At 40.5% G+C, this 12,368-nt stretch overlaps 2 protein-coding genes across 5 annotated transcripts in view; one reads left to right on the top strand and one right to left on the bottom strand.

The window, feature by feature from the left end:
• The window catches only part of ART3 (ADP-ribosyltransferase 3), a 117,798-nt gene that overhangs the window by 102,829 nt on the left and 2,601 nt on the right, over positions 1 to 12,368 (bottom strand). The gene's annotated exons all lie outside the window — the stretch shown is intronic.
• CXCL10 (C-X-C motif chemokine ligand 10) lies at positions 2,146 to 4,258 on the top strand. The gene is made up of 4 exons (XM_033214398.1): positions 2,146 to 2,306; positions 2,864 to 2,990; positions 3,226 to 3,315; positions 3,753 to 4,258. Exons 1-4 carry the CDS (start codon positions 2,246 to 2,248, stop codon positions 3,769 to 3,771), a joined length of 297 nt encoding a protein of 98 aa, XP_033070289.1. The 5' UTR covers positions 2,146 to 2,245; the 3' UTR covers positions 3,772 to 4,258.

The raw sequence follows: 12,368 nt of genomic DNA on the forward strand, positions 1-12,368 counted from the left end.
CCACTGCACTCCAGCCCGGGCGACAGAGCAAGACTCCATCTCAAAAAAATAAATAAATAAATAAATAAATAAACAACAACAAAATAAATAGAAGAGTGGCTGGGTCAGCGGTAGAAGTTATTATAAGGATAAAATGAGTCAATATGGTCAATATTCATAAAGCAGTTCAAACAATGTCTGGCACACAGTTAATGTAATACAATGTTTAGTAAAAATCAAATATTTTATCCCTAATAACAGATTTTTAGTCCATTTATCAAGTATCTCCTTTTTACATTGTCTTATATATAGAGACATCTTAGCTGACAACTTAGATACTAACTAAAATAAAACCATCAGCATCTCTTGTTTTGATTGGTTAATCTTCAACTTTTCTGGGCCTCTTCCATTCATGATGTCAGACATTTCTCTGAAATTTGTTGGCATTCTATTCACAGTCAAATGTTTGTTCTGCATAAATAGATATGGAAGGATCCCTGCATGTCACTATTTCTCGTAAGCCTTTCCCTCATCAGAAGGAACACCTCTTTGCTAGGTGAAAGTCTTTTGGGTTCTGTCAGTCTCTACCTCACCTCTCTCTCTTTTGTCTTTCCAGCTTCCCACAGCTAATTCTGCTGACTTGTTTGCTTGAAAGCTTAGCTCTATTCCAGTCCCTAGAAGAGATTAACATGGGATTCAGCTCTCTAGCAAACTCCATTTGCCCCAAGCAACTCACTCTCTGTTCCAATGATGGAGTTCCTGCATTTGAGGATCCAAGTCTTATGTGTGCCCAGTTTGCAGATATAGGCTTTATTCTTGGCCCCTGATACCAGGTTCTGAGACAGTATCTACCAGGTACAGTAGCCTCATCCTAGGATGGAAGCTTTTCCATTCCCTGACCAATCCCTGCATTGTTGCAGCCCAGCTGACTATGAAAAGAACTCCCATATATTTTCCTAGGTTCTAAATATCACTTGCCTCAGATCTCTCATTGCAGGGTGGTGCCTGCTTTTGAAACAGTATTTCATCTTGGATTCCCTGTTACTAATCATTCACAAAGAACACAACCAAGGACCACTATATCCATGGATTCTGTTCAATTTCCACTTTCAGGTTCACCATGTGTTCCATTATATGAGTATCATGTGCTTTCTACTACTAGCTACTATGAATAATCAGCCAAGTACTACTGAATGCTAAGAAATTAAGTTTTGCCACAATTCATCATCCAGTTAAAATTGTGCCAATTTCAGTTATCATTGTTACTAGCTCAATGGCTGACACTTTTTTTTTCTTTTGCTTTGCATTTAACAGTCTCTTGGAGCTGAACCTCATCTTAAATCAACCTGTTTCCCTCCTGTCTCAAGCTGCTTTCCCAAGGTCTGTCTCTATGCATGCCCCCGCTTTTAAATTCATTTCCTCAAAAGCACCCTTTATTTTTTACAATAACCCTAAGATAGCTATGAATCCTCTTCTCCCACCATTCTAGATACCATCTTATGATGTTTTCATTCAGGGACTGCTGTAAGACATGAAACTTGTTTTAACACACCAGAAATCAGATACTCAAATGAGCAGTGATTTCCCTCAAAATAGTTATGTTGGAGGCTATTTACTTAATCTAATGGTGTTATGAACAAACAAAGCATTTATTGAATTATTTAAAACTTGCCAGTTCCATATCTTTGACCTTGCCTAAGCAAGCCAATCCTATTACTTTATAGTATTTGATCAAGGAGCACTGTCCAGGTAAATCACTGTTCTAATAATCAGGCACAAATTGCTGTTACCAAAAAATTAGGTTTACCTATAAAGGATGAAAAATTTCTATTACTGGGGATATTTTTTAAAATAGCCTCTGAAATTAACTATAAAAGTTTAAGTGTTGAGAAAAAGCATAGTTAGAATGGATTGCAACCTTTGTTTTTTTCTATATGCAATGAAGTTCTTTTTTTCAAGAAACAGTTCATGTTTTGGAAAGTGAAACCTAATTCACTATTACCAAAAAAAGAGGGGCAGAGGGAAATTCCATAACTTGTAGGCTACAATGAACAAACATAATACCTTCAATTTTGCAACATGGGACTTCCCCAGGAACAGCCAGCAGATTTTGCTAAGTCAACTGTAATGTTATCCAATCAGAATTAGGGAGGGAAAATGCCTTTGCAGATAAATACGGCACACTCGCCTCACCTTTTCCGAGACATTCCTCAACTGCTTAGACATATTCTGAGCCTGCAGCAGAGGAACCTCCAGTCTCAGCACCATGAATCAAACTACCATTCTGATTTGCTGCCTTGTCTTTCTGACTCTAAGTGGCATTCAAGGTAAGGAACATCAAAGGATACTAAATTTGTAAAATGAGAAATAGGAATAGGTATAAATTCTAAAAGTATAGAAATAATGTATTTGTAAAAGTTTCACTGCACGCTTATAAATAAGAGGGAAATAAATAGAGATTCCCTCAGATCATAAAACTTATATGAATTGAAGCAAGAGAAACAAATAGAATAAGAGAAAGAGAAGGAAAAAGGGAAGGAGGACAGAAGAGATGGGGAAGAGGAAGGATAGAGAGAGAAAATGTGAGGGAATACGGAGAGAGATGAGACACAGATACTTCCTTACCTAACTAAGCTCAATGAACCACATGAACGGTGTTTAAGGGTTTGACTTTATAATCAATAAGCTGCAATTCTTTTCTTCCAGATAATCAACTATTTAATCATTTACAGTTGTGTTATGATACGATTCATTCCTCCTCAGATTAAGTGACTGTTTGCTGATATGGGGATATAGGTTCTGCTAAATACCACCAGTCTACATTAAATGTCTGACATGAACCCTGTGCTAACCTTCTCTGCTGTTCCTTTCTCTTTTCCTACAGGAATACCTCTCTCTAGAACTGTACGCTGTACCTGCATCAGCATTAGTAATCAACCTGTTAATCCAAGGTCTTTAGAAAAACTTGAAATTATTCCTCCAAGTCAATTTTGTCCACATGTTGAGATCATGTGAGTGAAATCCCATCTGATTATCACTTCCTTGGTTGTAATTATATACTGTATTAAATATGTAATGATAATAACAAAAGATCAGTAAAGGGTTTATGATGATTCTAAAACTAATGTACAGCAAACAAAAACATGCAGAGTGAAACTTAAATGTCAGACTTCAGAACTGTGTATGCCATCTGTTTTATTGACCCAACACTGTTTTAAATATTTTCATCCCTATTTATTTCTACAGTGCTACAATGAAAAAGAAGGGTGAGAAGAGGTGTCTGAATCCAGAATCTAAGGCCATCAAGAATTTACTGAAAGCAGTTAGCAAGGAAAGGTAGGTTTGCTTTTGCTTGCAGAATTGCTCTTAGGAAATGGCAATCTTGGGAGTCAGAAACACTTGCATTGTGGTTTGCTTTGCAATCACTGGTTTAAAAGTATGTTACCACCATGCCCTCTCCTACCTCCATTTATTTAAATGCTGAGGCACCATCTTGTGTGGTAAGTATCAGAAGTTACCCTGATTACCTGTCAACCTTAAAGTACAGCTATATCTATCTAAGCAAAACTGACACATTTTCCCCAAGTCTTTCATGGCTTTAAAAAAAAGCAGCCCCTGTAATCCATAATGAATGCATAGCAGCAGGAAAGCTCATCACATCCTTTACCTGAGGATCTTTGGGTTATCTATGAATTCAATATGTTCCAAGCAAAACCCAGTCTGAAGTCAGAGTCTGAATATCACACTTTTATGTCCCCTTTCTCTTCTTACAGGTCTAAAAGATCTCCCTAAAACCAGAGGGAAACAAAGTGCTGCCAAGGATGGACCACACAGAGGCTGCCTCTCCCATCACTTCCCTACATGGAGTATATGTCAAGCCCTAATTGTTCTTAGTTTGCAGTTCCACTAAAAGGTGACCAATCATGGTCACCAAATCAGCTGCTACTACTCCTGTAGGAAGGTCAATGTTCATCATCCTAAGCTACTCAGTAATAACTCTACTCTGGCACTATAATGTAAGCTCTACTGAGGTGCTATGTTCTTAGTGGATGTGCCAAGTCCTAACCCTGCTTCCGGTATTTCCCTCACCTTTCCCATCTTCCAAGGGTGCTAAGGAATCTTTCTGCTTTGGGGTTTATCAGAATTCTCAGAATCTCAAATAACTAAAAGGCAATCAAAATGATAATACAATCTGCTTTTTAAAAAATGCCCTTCCCAGCACTTTGGGAGGCCGAGACAGGCGGATCACGAGGTCAGGAGATCGAGACCATCCTGGCTAACACGGTGAAACCCCGTCTCTACTAAAAAATACAAAAAAAACTAGCCGGGTGAGGTGGCGGGCGCCTGCAGTCCCAGCTACTCAGGAGGCTGAGGCAGGAGAATGGCGGGAACCCGGGAGGCGGAGCTTGCAGTGAGCTGAGATCTGGCCACTGCACTCCAGCCTGGACAACATAGCGAGACTCTGTCTCAAAAAAAAAAAAATGCCCTTTACTTCATGGACTTCCACTGCCATCCTCCCAAGGGGCCCATATTCTTTCATTGGCTACCTACATACAATTCCAAATACATACAGAAAGGTAGAAATATCTGAAAATGTATGTGTAAATTTTCTTATTTAATGAAAGACTGTACAAAGTAGAAGTCTTAGATGTATATATTTCCTATATTGTTTTCAGTGTACATGGAATAACTTATGTAATTATGTACTATGTATCAACGAGTAACAGGAAAATTTAAAAAATACAGATAGATATATGCTCTGCATATTATGTAAGATAAATGTGCTGAATGGTTTTCAAAATAAAAATGAGGTACTCTCCTGGAAATATTGAGAAAGACCATCTAAATGTTGAAAGACCAAAAGTTAATAAAGTAATTATTAACTAAGATGAAGTGTCTTGTGTGTCACTTGGTTGGGATATTTATTTCCTAAGAAATTTAGATTGGAGAATCCATGGCCTGGAGAAAAACGCGGGATGGGCAGAAGACAAATGAGTTAGAGAATTACCACTCTCTCTCCTTCCAACTGTAATCTCCTGAAAGGCCCATCATATAAGATCCTACAGAACTAATGTAGCATAACAGAGCTTGGCCTAATCTCCAAACCCCTATAGTCAGATTTTTTTTTTTCAATCTCTTATTTTTTAGACACAGGGTCTTCCTCTGAGTGCAGTGGTGCAATCACAGCTCAGTGCAGCCTCAAACTCCTGGGCTCAAGTAATCCTCTGACCTCAGCCTCCAGAGAAGCTGGGATTACAGGTGCAAGCCACCACATCCAGTCCAATAGCCAAATTTCTCTAAGACGTCTCCACTTGAATATCCCATAGGAACTTTAAACTCCGAATTAATTCTCCTCTCCCTGAGATCTGTTTCTCCTCCTCTATTTTATGTCCTAGTTTAATTGCACCATCATCCAATCAGTTTCCCAAACTAGAAACCTAGGAGTAATTCTATACTACTTCTTCCTCCCCTCCCACATCCAATTACTTACTAAGAAGATCTTCACAATACATTTAGTTGGCAAATTATTAGCATCTAGAACATGCAAAGAATCTCCATAGATCAAAAAGGAAAAGACAAGGCTGGGTGCGGTGGCTCATGCCTGTAATCTCAGCACTTTGGGAGGCCAAGGCAGGAGGACTGCTTGAGCTCAGGAGTTTCAGACCAGCCTGGCAACACAGTGAGACCCGGTCTCTACCAAATTTTTCTTTTAAGCGACTCAGGAGGCTGAGGCAGGAGGATCACCTGAGCCCAGGGGTCTGGGGTTACAGTGAGCTATGACTGCACCACTGCACTCCAGCTTGGGCAACAGAGTGAGACCTCATCTCTAAAAGAAAAAAAAAAAAAAGAAAGAAACAGAAGTAAGAATTTAGAATTTCACAAAAGCATAAGCCCCTAACATGCAAAGATGTTCAACCTCATTTGTAATCAAGGAAATGTGCATTCATCATTATGAAATAACATTTCACACCACTAAACTGGCAAAACTTTTAAAGTTAGATAATAGCAACCATTACCAAGGATGCAAGGCAATGAGGAATGCGCTTCCACTGCTGATGAAAGAAAAAATAGCTATGACTACTCTGGAAAACAGTTTAGCATATATCTGTATATACCACAGATACTCTTGCAGATATTTTTTTTTTCTTTTTTGAGACGGGGTCTTGCTCTATCGCCCAGGCTAGAGTGCAGTGGCACGATCTCAACTCACTGCAACCTCCGCCTCCTGGGTTCAAGCGGTTCTCCTGCTGCAGCCTCCTGAGTAGCTGGGACTACAGGCACACACCACTATACTCAGCTAATTTTTGCATTTTTAGTAGAGATAGGATTTCACCGTGTTGTCCAGGGTGGTCTCCATCTCCTGACCTCGTAATCCACCCGTCTCAGCCTCCCAAAGTGCTAGAACTACAGGCGTAAGCCACCGTGCCCGGCCAAGAATTGCTTTTTTATCAGATTGAATTTTTTTTATTTAATGAGCTTCAATGTACAGTACACTGATCATCTTCCCAGAAACAATAAAATCTGTTGTAGTATAATTTTAACATAGTTCATTCAATTGCAAGTACATAGTTTAATTTTTAATAATGACTGTATTTAAAAACTCACATAATTCATGAAAATCTCACCATTAGCTCTCCTTAGGAGCCATCAGCAGAATAGTACTGCTTTTATTCCCTGTAAATATTCTACTTTTCTTTTTTACTCCTTTCCGGAGTATTCCAAAAATACACTTAGTTCTAATCTTTTTTATATTTTTCATCTTTTGGTGGGGCCATTTTTTTTTCCCATGACTTCACTGGATTACTTCCTTTCTGGAATATGTTCTTTTTTTTCTTTTTCCTTGAGATGGGGTCTCACTCTGTCACCCAGGCTGGAGTGCAAATGACGTGATCTCGGCTCACTGCAACCTCCACCTCCCAGGCTCAAGCAATCCTCCCACCTCAGCCTCCCAAGTAGCTAGGACCACAGGCGTGTGCCACCACACCTGCTAAATTTTTTTGGGTATTTTTGGTAGATAATACAAATATGAGGCTTCACCAGGTTGACCAGGCTCGTCTCAAACTTCCAAGCTCAGGCGATCTACCCACCTCGGCCTCCCAGAATGCTGGGGTTATAGGCATGAGCCACCATGCTCAGCTCTGGCATATGTTCTCCATTTGCTTTGTTCAGATTCACTTTTATGTGGCAATGTAAAACACAGTAAAATTGGCATTCCATTTGTAGCACAGGGAGACTTTTCATGGCATGCTACTTTGTATTTAATACTTCTTGAATTTTTTTTTCTTTCCAACTTTTATTTTAGGTTGAGGGAGTACACATGCAGGTTTGTTACATGGGTAAATTGTGTGTTGTGGGGGTATGGTGTATAGATTATTTCATCACCCAGGTAATAAGCATAGTACCAGATAGGTTGTTTTTGGATCTTCATCTTCCTCCCAACCCCCACTGTCAAGTAGGTCCCAGTATCTATTGTTCCCTTCTTTGTGTCCATGGGTACTCAATGTTTAGTTCCCACTTATAAGTGAGAACATGCAGTATTTGGTTTTCTGTTCGTGTGTTAATTCGTTTAGAGTGATGGCCTCCAGCTTCATCTGTACTGCTGCAAAGGACATGATTTTGTTCTTTTTTAGTATTCCATAGTGTATATGTACCACATTTTCTTTATGAAGTCCACCGTTGATGGGCATCTAGGTTGGTTCCATGTCTTTGCTATTGTGAATAGGGCTATGATGACATACGTGTGCACGTGTCTTTATGGTAGAATGATTTACATTTCTTTCGGCATATACCCAGTTATGGGATTGCTGGGTTGAATGGTAGTTCTATATGAAGTTCTTTGAGAAATCTCCAAGCTGCTTCTCACAGTGGCTGAACTAATCAATACCTCTTTCAGTGATATGAAGTTAAAATCAGGTAGGAAAGATGGTCTTGAATTGCCAATGCCACCCCTCTCCCTTCCCCTGGCAGTGGCCATGTGGCACAGAAAGATAATCTATGTGCTTGGGAGAACCCAGTGCTGCTCTGTCAGAGTGGAAAGCAAAATTAGGCTGAACTCAGTTGATGCCCATGGAGGGAGCATTTAGACCAGCCCTAGGCAAAGGGGAATCACCCATCCTAGTGGTTAGAAGTTGAGTTTTGGCAAGTCTTGCCTCCGCTGGCTAAAGTGCTCTGGGGTCCTAAATAAATCTGAAAGGCAGTCTAGGCCACAAGGATTGCAACTCCTAGGCAGTCCTAGTGCCGTGCTGAAAAGCCAGTGGACTTCAGGGGTGCACAACCTAGTTGGGGGAACATGATCTAGTGAGACACCAACCAGGGCAGCAAAGAGAGTGCTTGCACCACCCTTGCCAATCCCAGGCAACACAGCTCACAGCAATAAAAGTGACTCCTTCCTTCTGCTTGAGGAGAGGGAAGAGTAAAGAGGACTTTGTCTTGCAACTTGGATACCAGTTCAGCCACAGTAGGACAGGGTGCTGGGCAGAGTCATGAGGCCCCTAATTAAGGCCCTAGATCCTGGATGACATTTCTAGACATGTCCTGGGCCAGAAGGGAACCTGCTGCCTTGAAGGAAAGGACCCAGTGCTGGTAGGATTCATCATCTGCTGACTGAAGAGCCCTTGGGCCCTGAATAACCAACAGCAATACCCAGGTAGTACACAGTGGACCTTGGGGGAGACTCAGACACACTGGCTTTAGGTGAGACCCAGCACATTCCCAACTATGGTGGTTATAGTGAGAGATTCCTTCTGCTTGAGAAAAGTAGAAGGAAAAGTAAAGGGGACTTTTTCTTGAAGATAGGTACCAGCTCAGCCACAGTGGGGTAGAGCACCAAGTGGACTCTTGGGTCCCCAATTCCAGCCTTGGCTTAGATGGCATTTCTGGACCTGCCCTGGGCCAGAGGGAAGGCTACTGCCCTGAAAGGTGAGTCCCAGGCTGGGCAGCATTCACCATAAGCAGACTGAAGAGCCCTTGGGCCTTAAGTGAACATTGGTGGTAGGTAGCCTGGCAGTACATCCCATGGGCCTGTGGTGATGGGCATGAATAAAAGGCTCCTCTGCCTCTGGAAAGGGGAGGAATGGGAAAGACTTTGTCTCATAGTTTGAGTGTCAGCTTAGCCACAGAAGAATAGTAGATACCTAAGTTTTTTCGACTCCAGTCCCTGGCTCCCAGACAGCATCTCTGTGCCTGGGAAAACTTGCTGCTTACAGGGAAGGATAGAAGCCTGGCTGACTTTTCCAAATGCTGATGGTAGAGCTGCAGGGCCTTGAGCAAACACAGATGGTAGCCAGGCAGTGGTTACAGTGACATGCCTTGGGTGAGATCCAGTGCTGTGCTGGCTTCAGGTCTGATCCAACACAATGCCAGTGGTGGTAGCCACAGGGGTGCTTAGTGTCACCCCAACCCCAGCCCCAAGCAGCTCAGCACAGAGAGAGAGACTTCATTTGTTTAGAAGAAACTAAGGGAAGAGAACAAGAGTCGGCCTGGTAATCCAGAGAATTCTTCCAAATCTTATCTAAGACCACCAAGGAGGTATCTCTTTGAGTCTGCAAGAATTACAGTATTACTGGGCTTTGGGTATGCCTAATGCAAATATGGCTTAGACAGCAACGCTCAAGTATCTTCAAATATCTGGAAATATGTCTGGCAGCAAACTTTTCACTGGAAACCTTACAGGCCAGGATAGAATGGCATAACATATTTAAAGTGCTGAAGAAAAAGCATTCAACCTAGAATAGTATATCCAGTGAAAATATCCTTTAGACATGAAGGAGAAATAAAGACTTTCCAAACTCATTCTATAAGGCCAGTATTAACCCTGATACCAAAATCAAAGACACATCAAAAAAGAAAACAACAGGCCAATATCTCTCATGAATATTGACGCAAAAATCCTCAATAAAATCCTAACAAACCTAGGCCAGGCATTGTGCCTATAATCCCAGGTCAGGCTTGTGCCTATAGTCCCAGCACTCTAGGAGGCCAAGGCCAGAGGATCGCTTGAGCCCAGGAGTTCAAGACTAGACTGACCAACATGGCAAAAACCCATCTCTACAAAAAAATACAAAAATTAGCTGGGCATGGTGGCGCATGCCTATGGTCCCAGCTACTCGAGAGGCTGAGGTCGGAGGATTGTTTGAGCCAGGTTGAGGCTGTAGTGAGCCATAATCATGCCATTGCACTCAAGTCTAGGCAACAGAGTAAGGCCCTGTCTCAACAAACCAAAGCAAATCAAACCTTGTATACATATAAGCTCACTAGGCCAGAGCTTAACACATTTACATTAAAAGTAATTACTGATAAGGAAGGTTTTACTTTGACTTTCAGCTACTGAATTTTTTAAGAGTCTTATTTTTCTGTTCCTCAATTTCTCCATTACTGCCTTTTTTGGTATGTAGCTGGATTTTTAGAGTGTACTGTTTTGAGTCCCTTCTTTCCTTTTCTGTATATTTTTAGTTATTCTCTTACCGGTTACTTTGGGGATTACATCCTAAACTTGTAACATCCTAGTTTGAATACCACCTTAGTTTCAACAGTAAACAAACACACTCTGCTCCTATACATCTGCATTCCTCCCCTTTGACAATTATTATTGTCACAGATTACAGCACTGTGTGCCCATTAATACATATTTATAATTATTGTTTTATGCATTTTTTAATTCACGTAGGAAAAATGAGGAGCTACAAACCAAAAGTGCAATAATACTGTTTTTTATATTATCTACATAGTTATCTTTACCAGTATTATTCCTTCATATGGCTTTCAGTTAGTATCCTTTCATTTCAGCCTGCAAGACTGCCTTCAATATGTTGTGGAGAGCAAGTCTATTAGTAAAAAACTCCCCCTAGCTTCTGTCTATTTATGTCTTCATTTCTTTTTCATTCTTGTAGGGTGGTTTTGCCAGATATAGAATTCTTCACTGACAGATTTTTTTTTTCTTTCAGCACTTTAAACATGTTGTTTCACTGCCCTCTTGCCTCCTTGGTTTCTGATAAGAAATCAGCTGTTAATGTTATCTAGGATCCCTTGGATGTATATGATGAATCACTTCACTTGCTGCTTTCAAGATTTTTTCTTTGTCTCTTAAGGTTTGACAGCTTGACTATTATGTATCTCAGTGTGGATATTTTTGAGTTTAACTTGCTTGGAGTTCACTGAGCTTCTTGGATTCATGTATATTCATATATTTCATTGGATTTTGGAAGTTTTCGGTAATTATTTCTGTGAATAGTCTTCTGTCCCTTTCTCTCTATTCTCCTTCTGAAACTCATATTATGCATGTATTAGTCCACTTGATGATGTCTCATAGGTCTCTTAGGCTCTGTTCACTTTTCTTCATTATTTTTTCTTTCTACTTCTCAGCCTTGAAAATTTCAATTATCCTATCTTCAGATTTGCAGATTCTTTTTTCTGCTGGCTCAGAACTACTGCTGAACCCATCGATTAAATTTTTTCACTTCAGTTTTGCACTTTTCCGCTCCATCATTTATATTTGGTTCCTTTTTTATAATTTCTATCCCTTTATTGATATTCTCATTTTGTCTGGTTTCCTTTTGTTTTTTGTACATGATTTCCTTTAGCTCTTTGAGTATTTTGTTTTTTTTTTTTTTTTGAGGCGGAGTCTCGCTCTGTCGCCCGGACTGGAGTGCAGTGGCCAGATCTCAGCTCACTGCAAGCTCCGCCTCCCGGGTTTACGCCATTCTTCTGCCTCAGCCTCCTGAGTAGCTGGGACTACAGGCACCTGCCACCTCGCCCGGCTCGTTTTTGTATTTTTAGTAGAGATGGGGTTTCACCGTGTTAGCCAGGATGGTCTCGATCTCCTGACCTCGTGATCCGCCCATCTCGGCCTCCCAAAGTGCTGGGATTACAGGCTTGAGCCACCGCGCCCGGCCAGCTCTTTGAGTATTTTTAAGACAGCTGATTTAATATTTTGGTCTAGTAAGTCCAAAGACTGCTTCCTCAGGGACCTCACCTTAACTTAATTACCTCTGTGAAAACCCTATCTCTAAATACAGTCAACTTCTGAGGTACTAGCAGTTAGGTTTTCAACATAAGCATTTGGTGGGGGAACACAATTCAGCCCCTAACTTGTGTTTTCTTTTTTTTAATTATGAAAGAAATTAATTTAACAAAATGGAAAAAGCAAATATTTTCACTAAAAATGCATTGGAGCTTCCTAATCAAAATATGTAAAGAATTGACAGATACAAGGTCAATACTCTGACTCTACTTGACGAGTGGTCTTGAAAAGGTAGGAAATGAAGACATTACACCAATACAAAGTAAAATATCAATTTGTAAAGAAAAGGGAATTAACACTAGTCTCTAGTGCCAATTTTCACATGCTAAATGAACAAAAGTAAATAAAATTACAAGAGGATTGTGAAACA

This window comes from Trachypithecus francoisi, unplaced genomic scaffold, assembly GCF_009764315.1.
Source record: "Trachypithecus francoisi isolate TF-2019V2 unplaced genomic scaffold, Tfra_2.0 Lachesis_group1, whole genome shotgun sequence".
NCBI lineage: Eukaryota > Metazoa > Chordata > Mammalia > Primates > Cercopithecidae > Trachypithecus > Trachypithecus francoisi.

What these genes read in the sequence shown, in the direction of transcription:
- CXCL10 (XM_033214398.1), top strand. Translation starts at nt 2,246, where the DNA reads ATGAATCAAACTACCATTCTGATTTGCTGCCTTGTCTTTCTGACTCTA. An exon ending in GACTCTAAGTGGCATTCAAG is followed by an intron (nt 2,307 to 2,863) that starts GTAAGGAACATC and finishes CTTTTCCTACAG; the next exon opens with GAATACCTCTCTCTAGAACT. An exon ending in TGTCCACATGTTGAGATCAT is followed by an intron (nt 2,991 to 3,225) that starts GTGAGTGAAATC and finishes TTATTTCTACAG; the next exon opens with TGCTACAATGAAAAAGAAGG.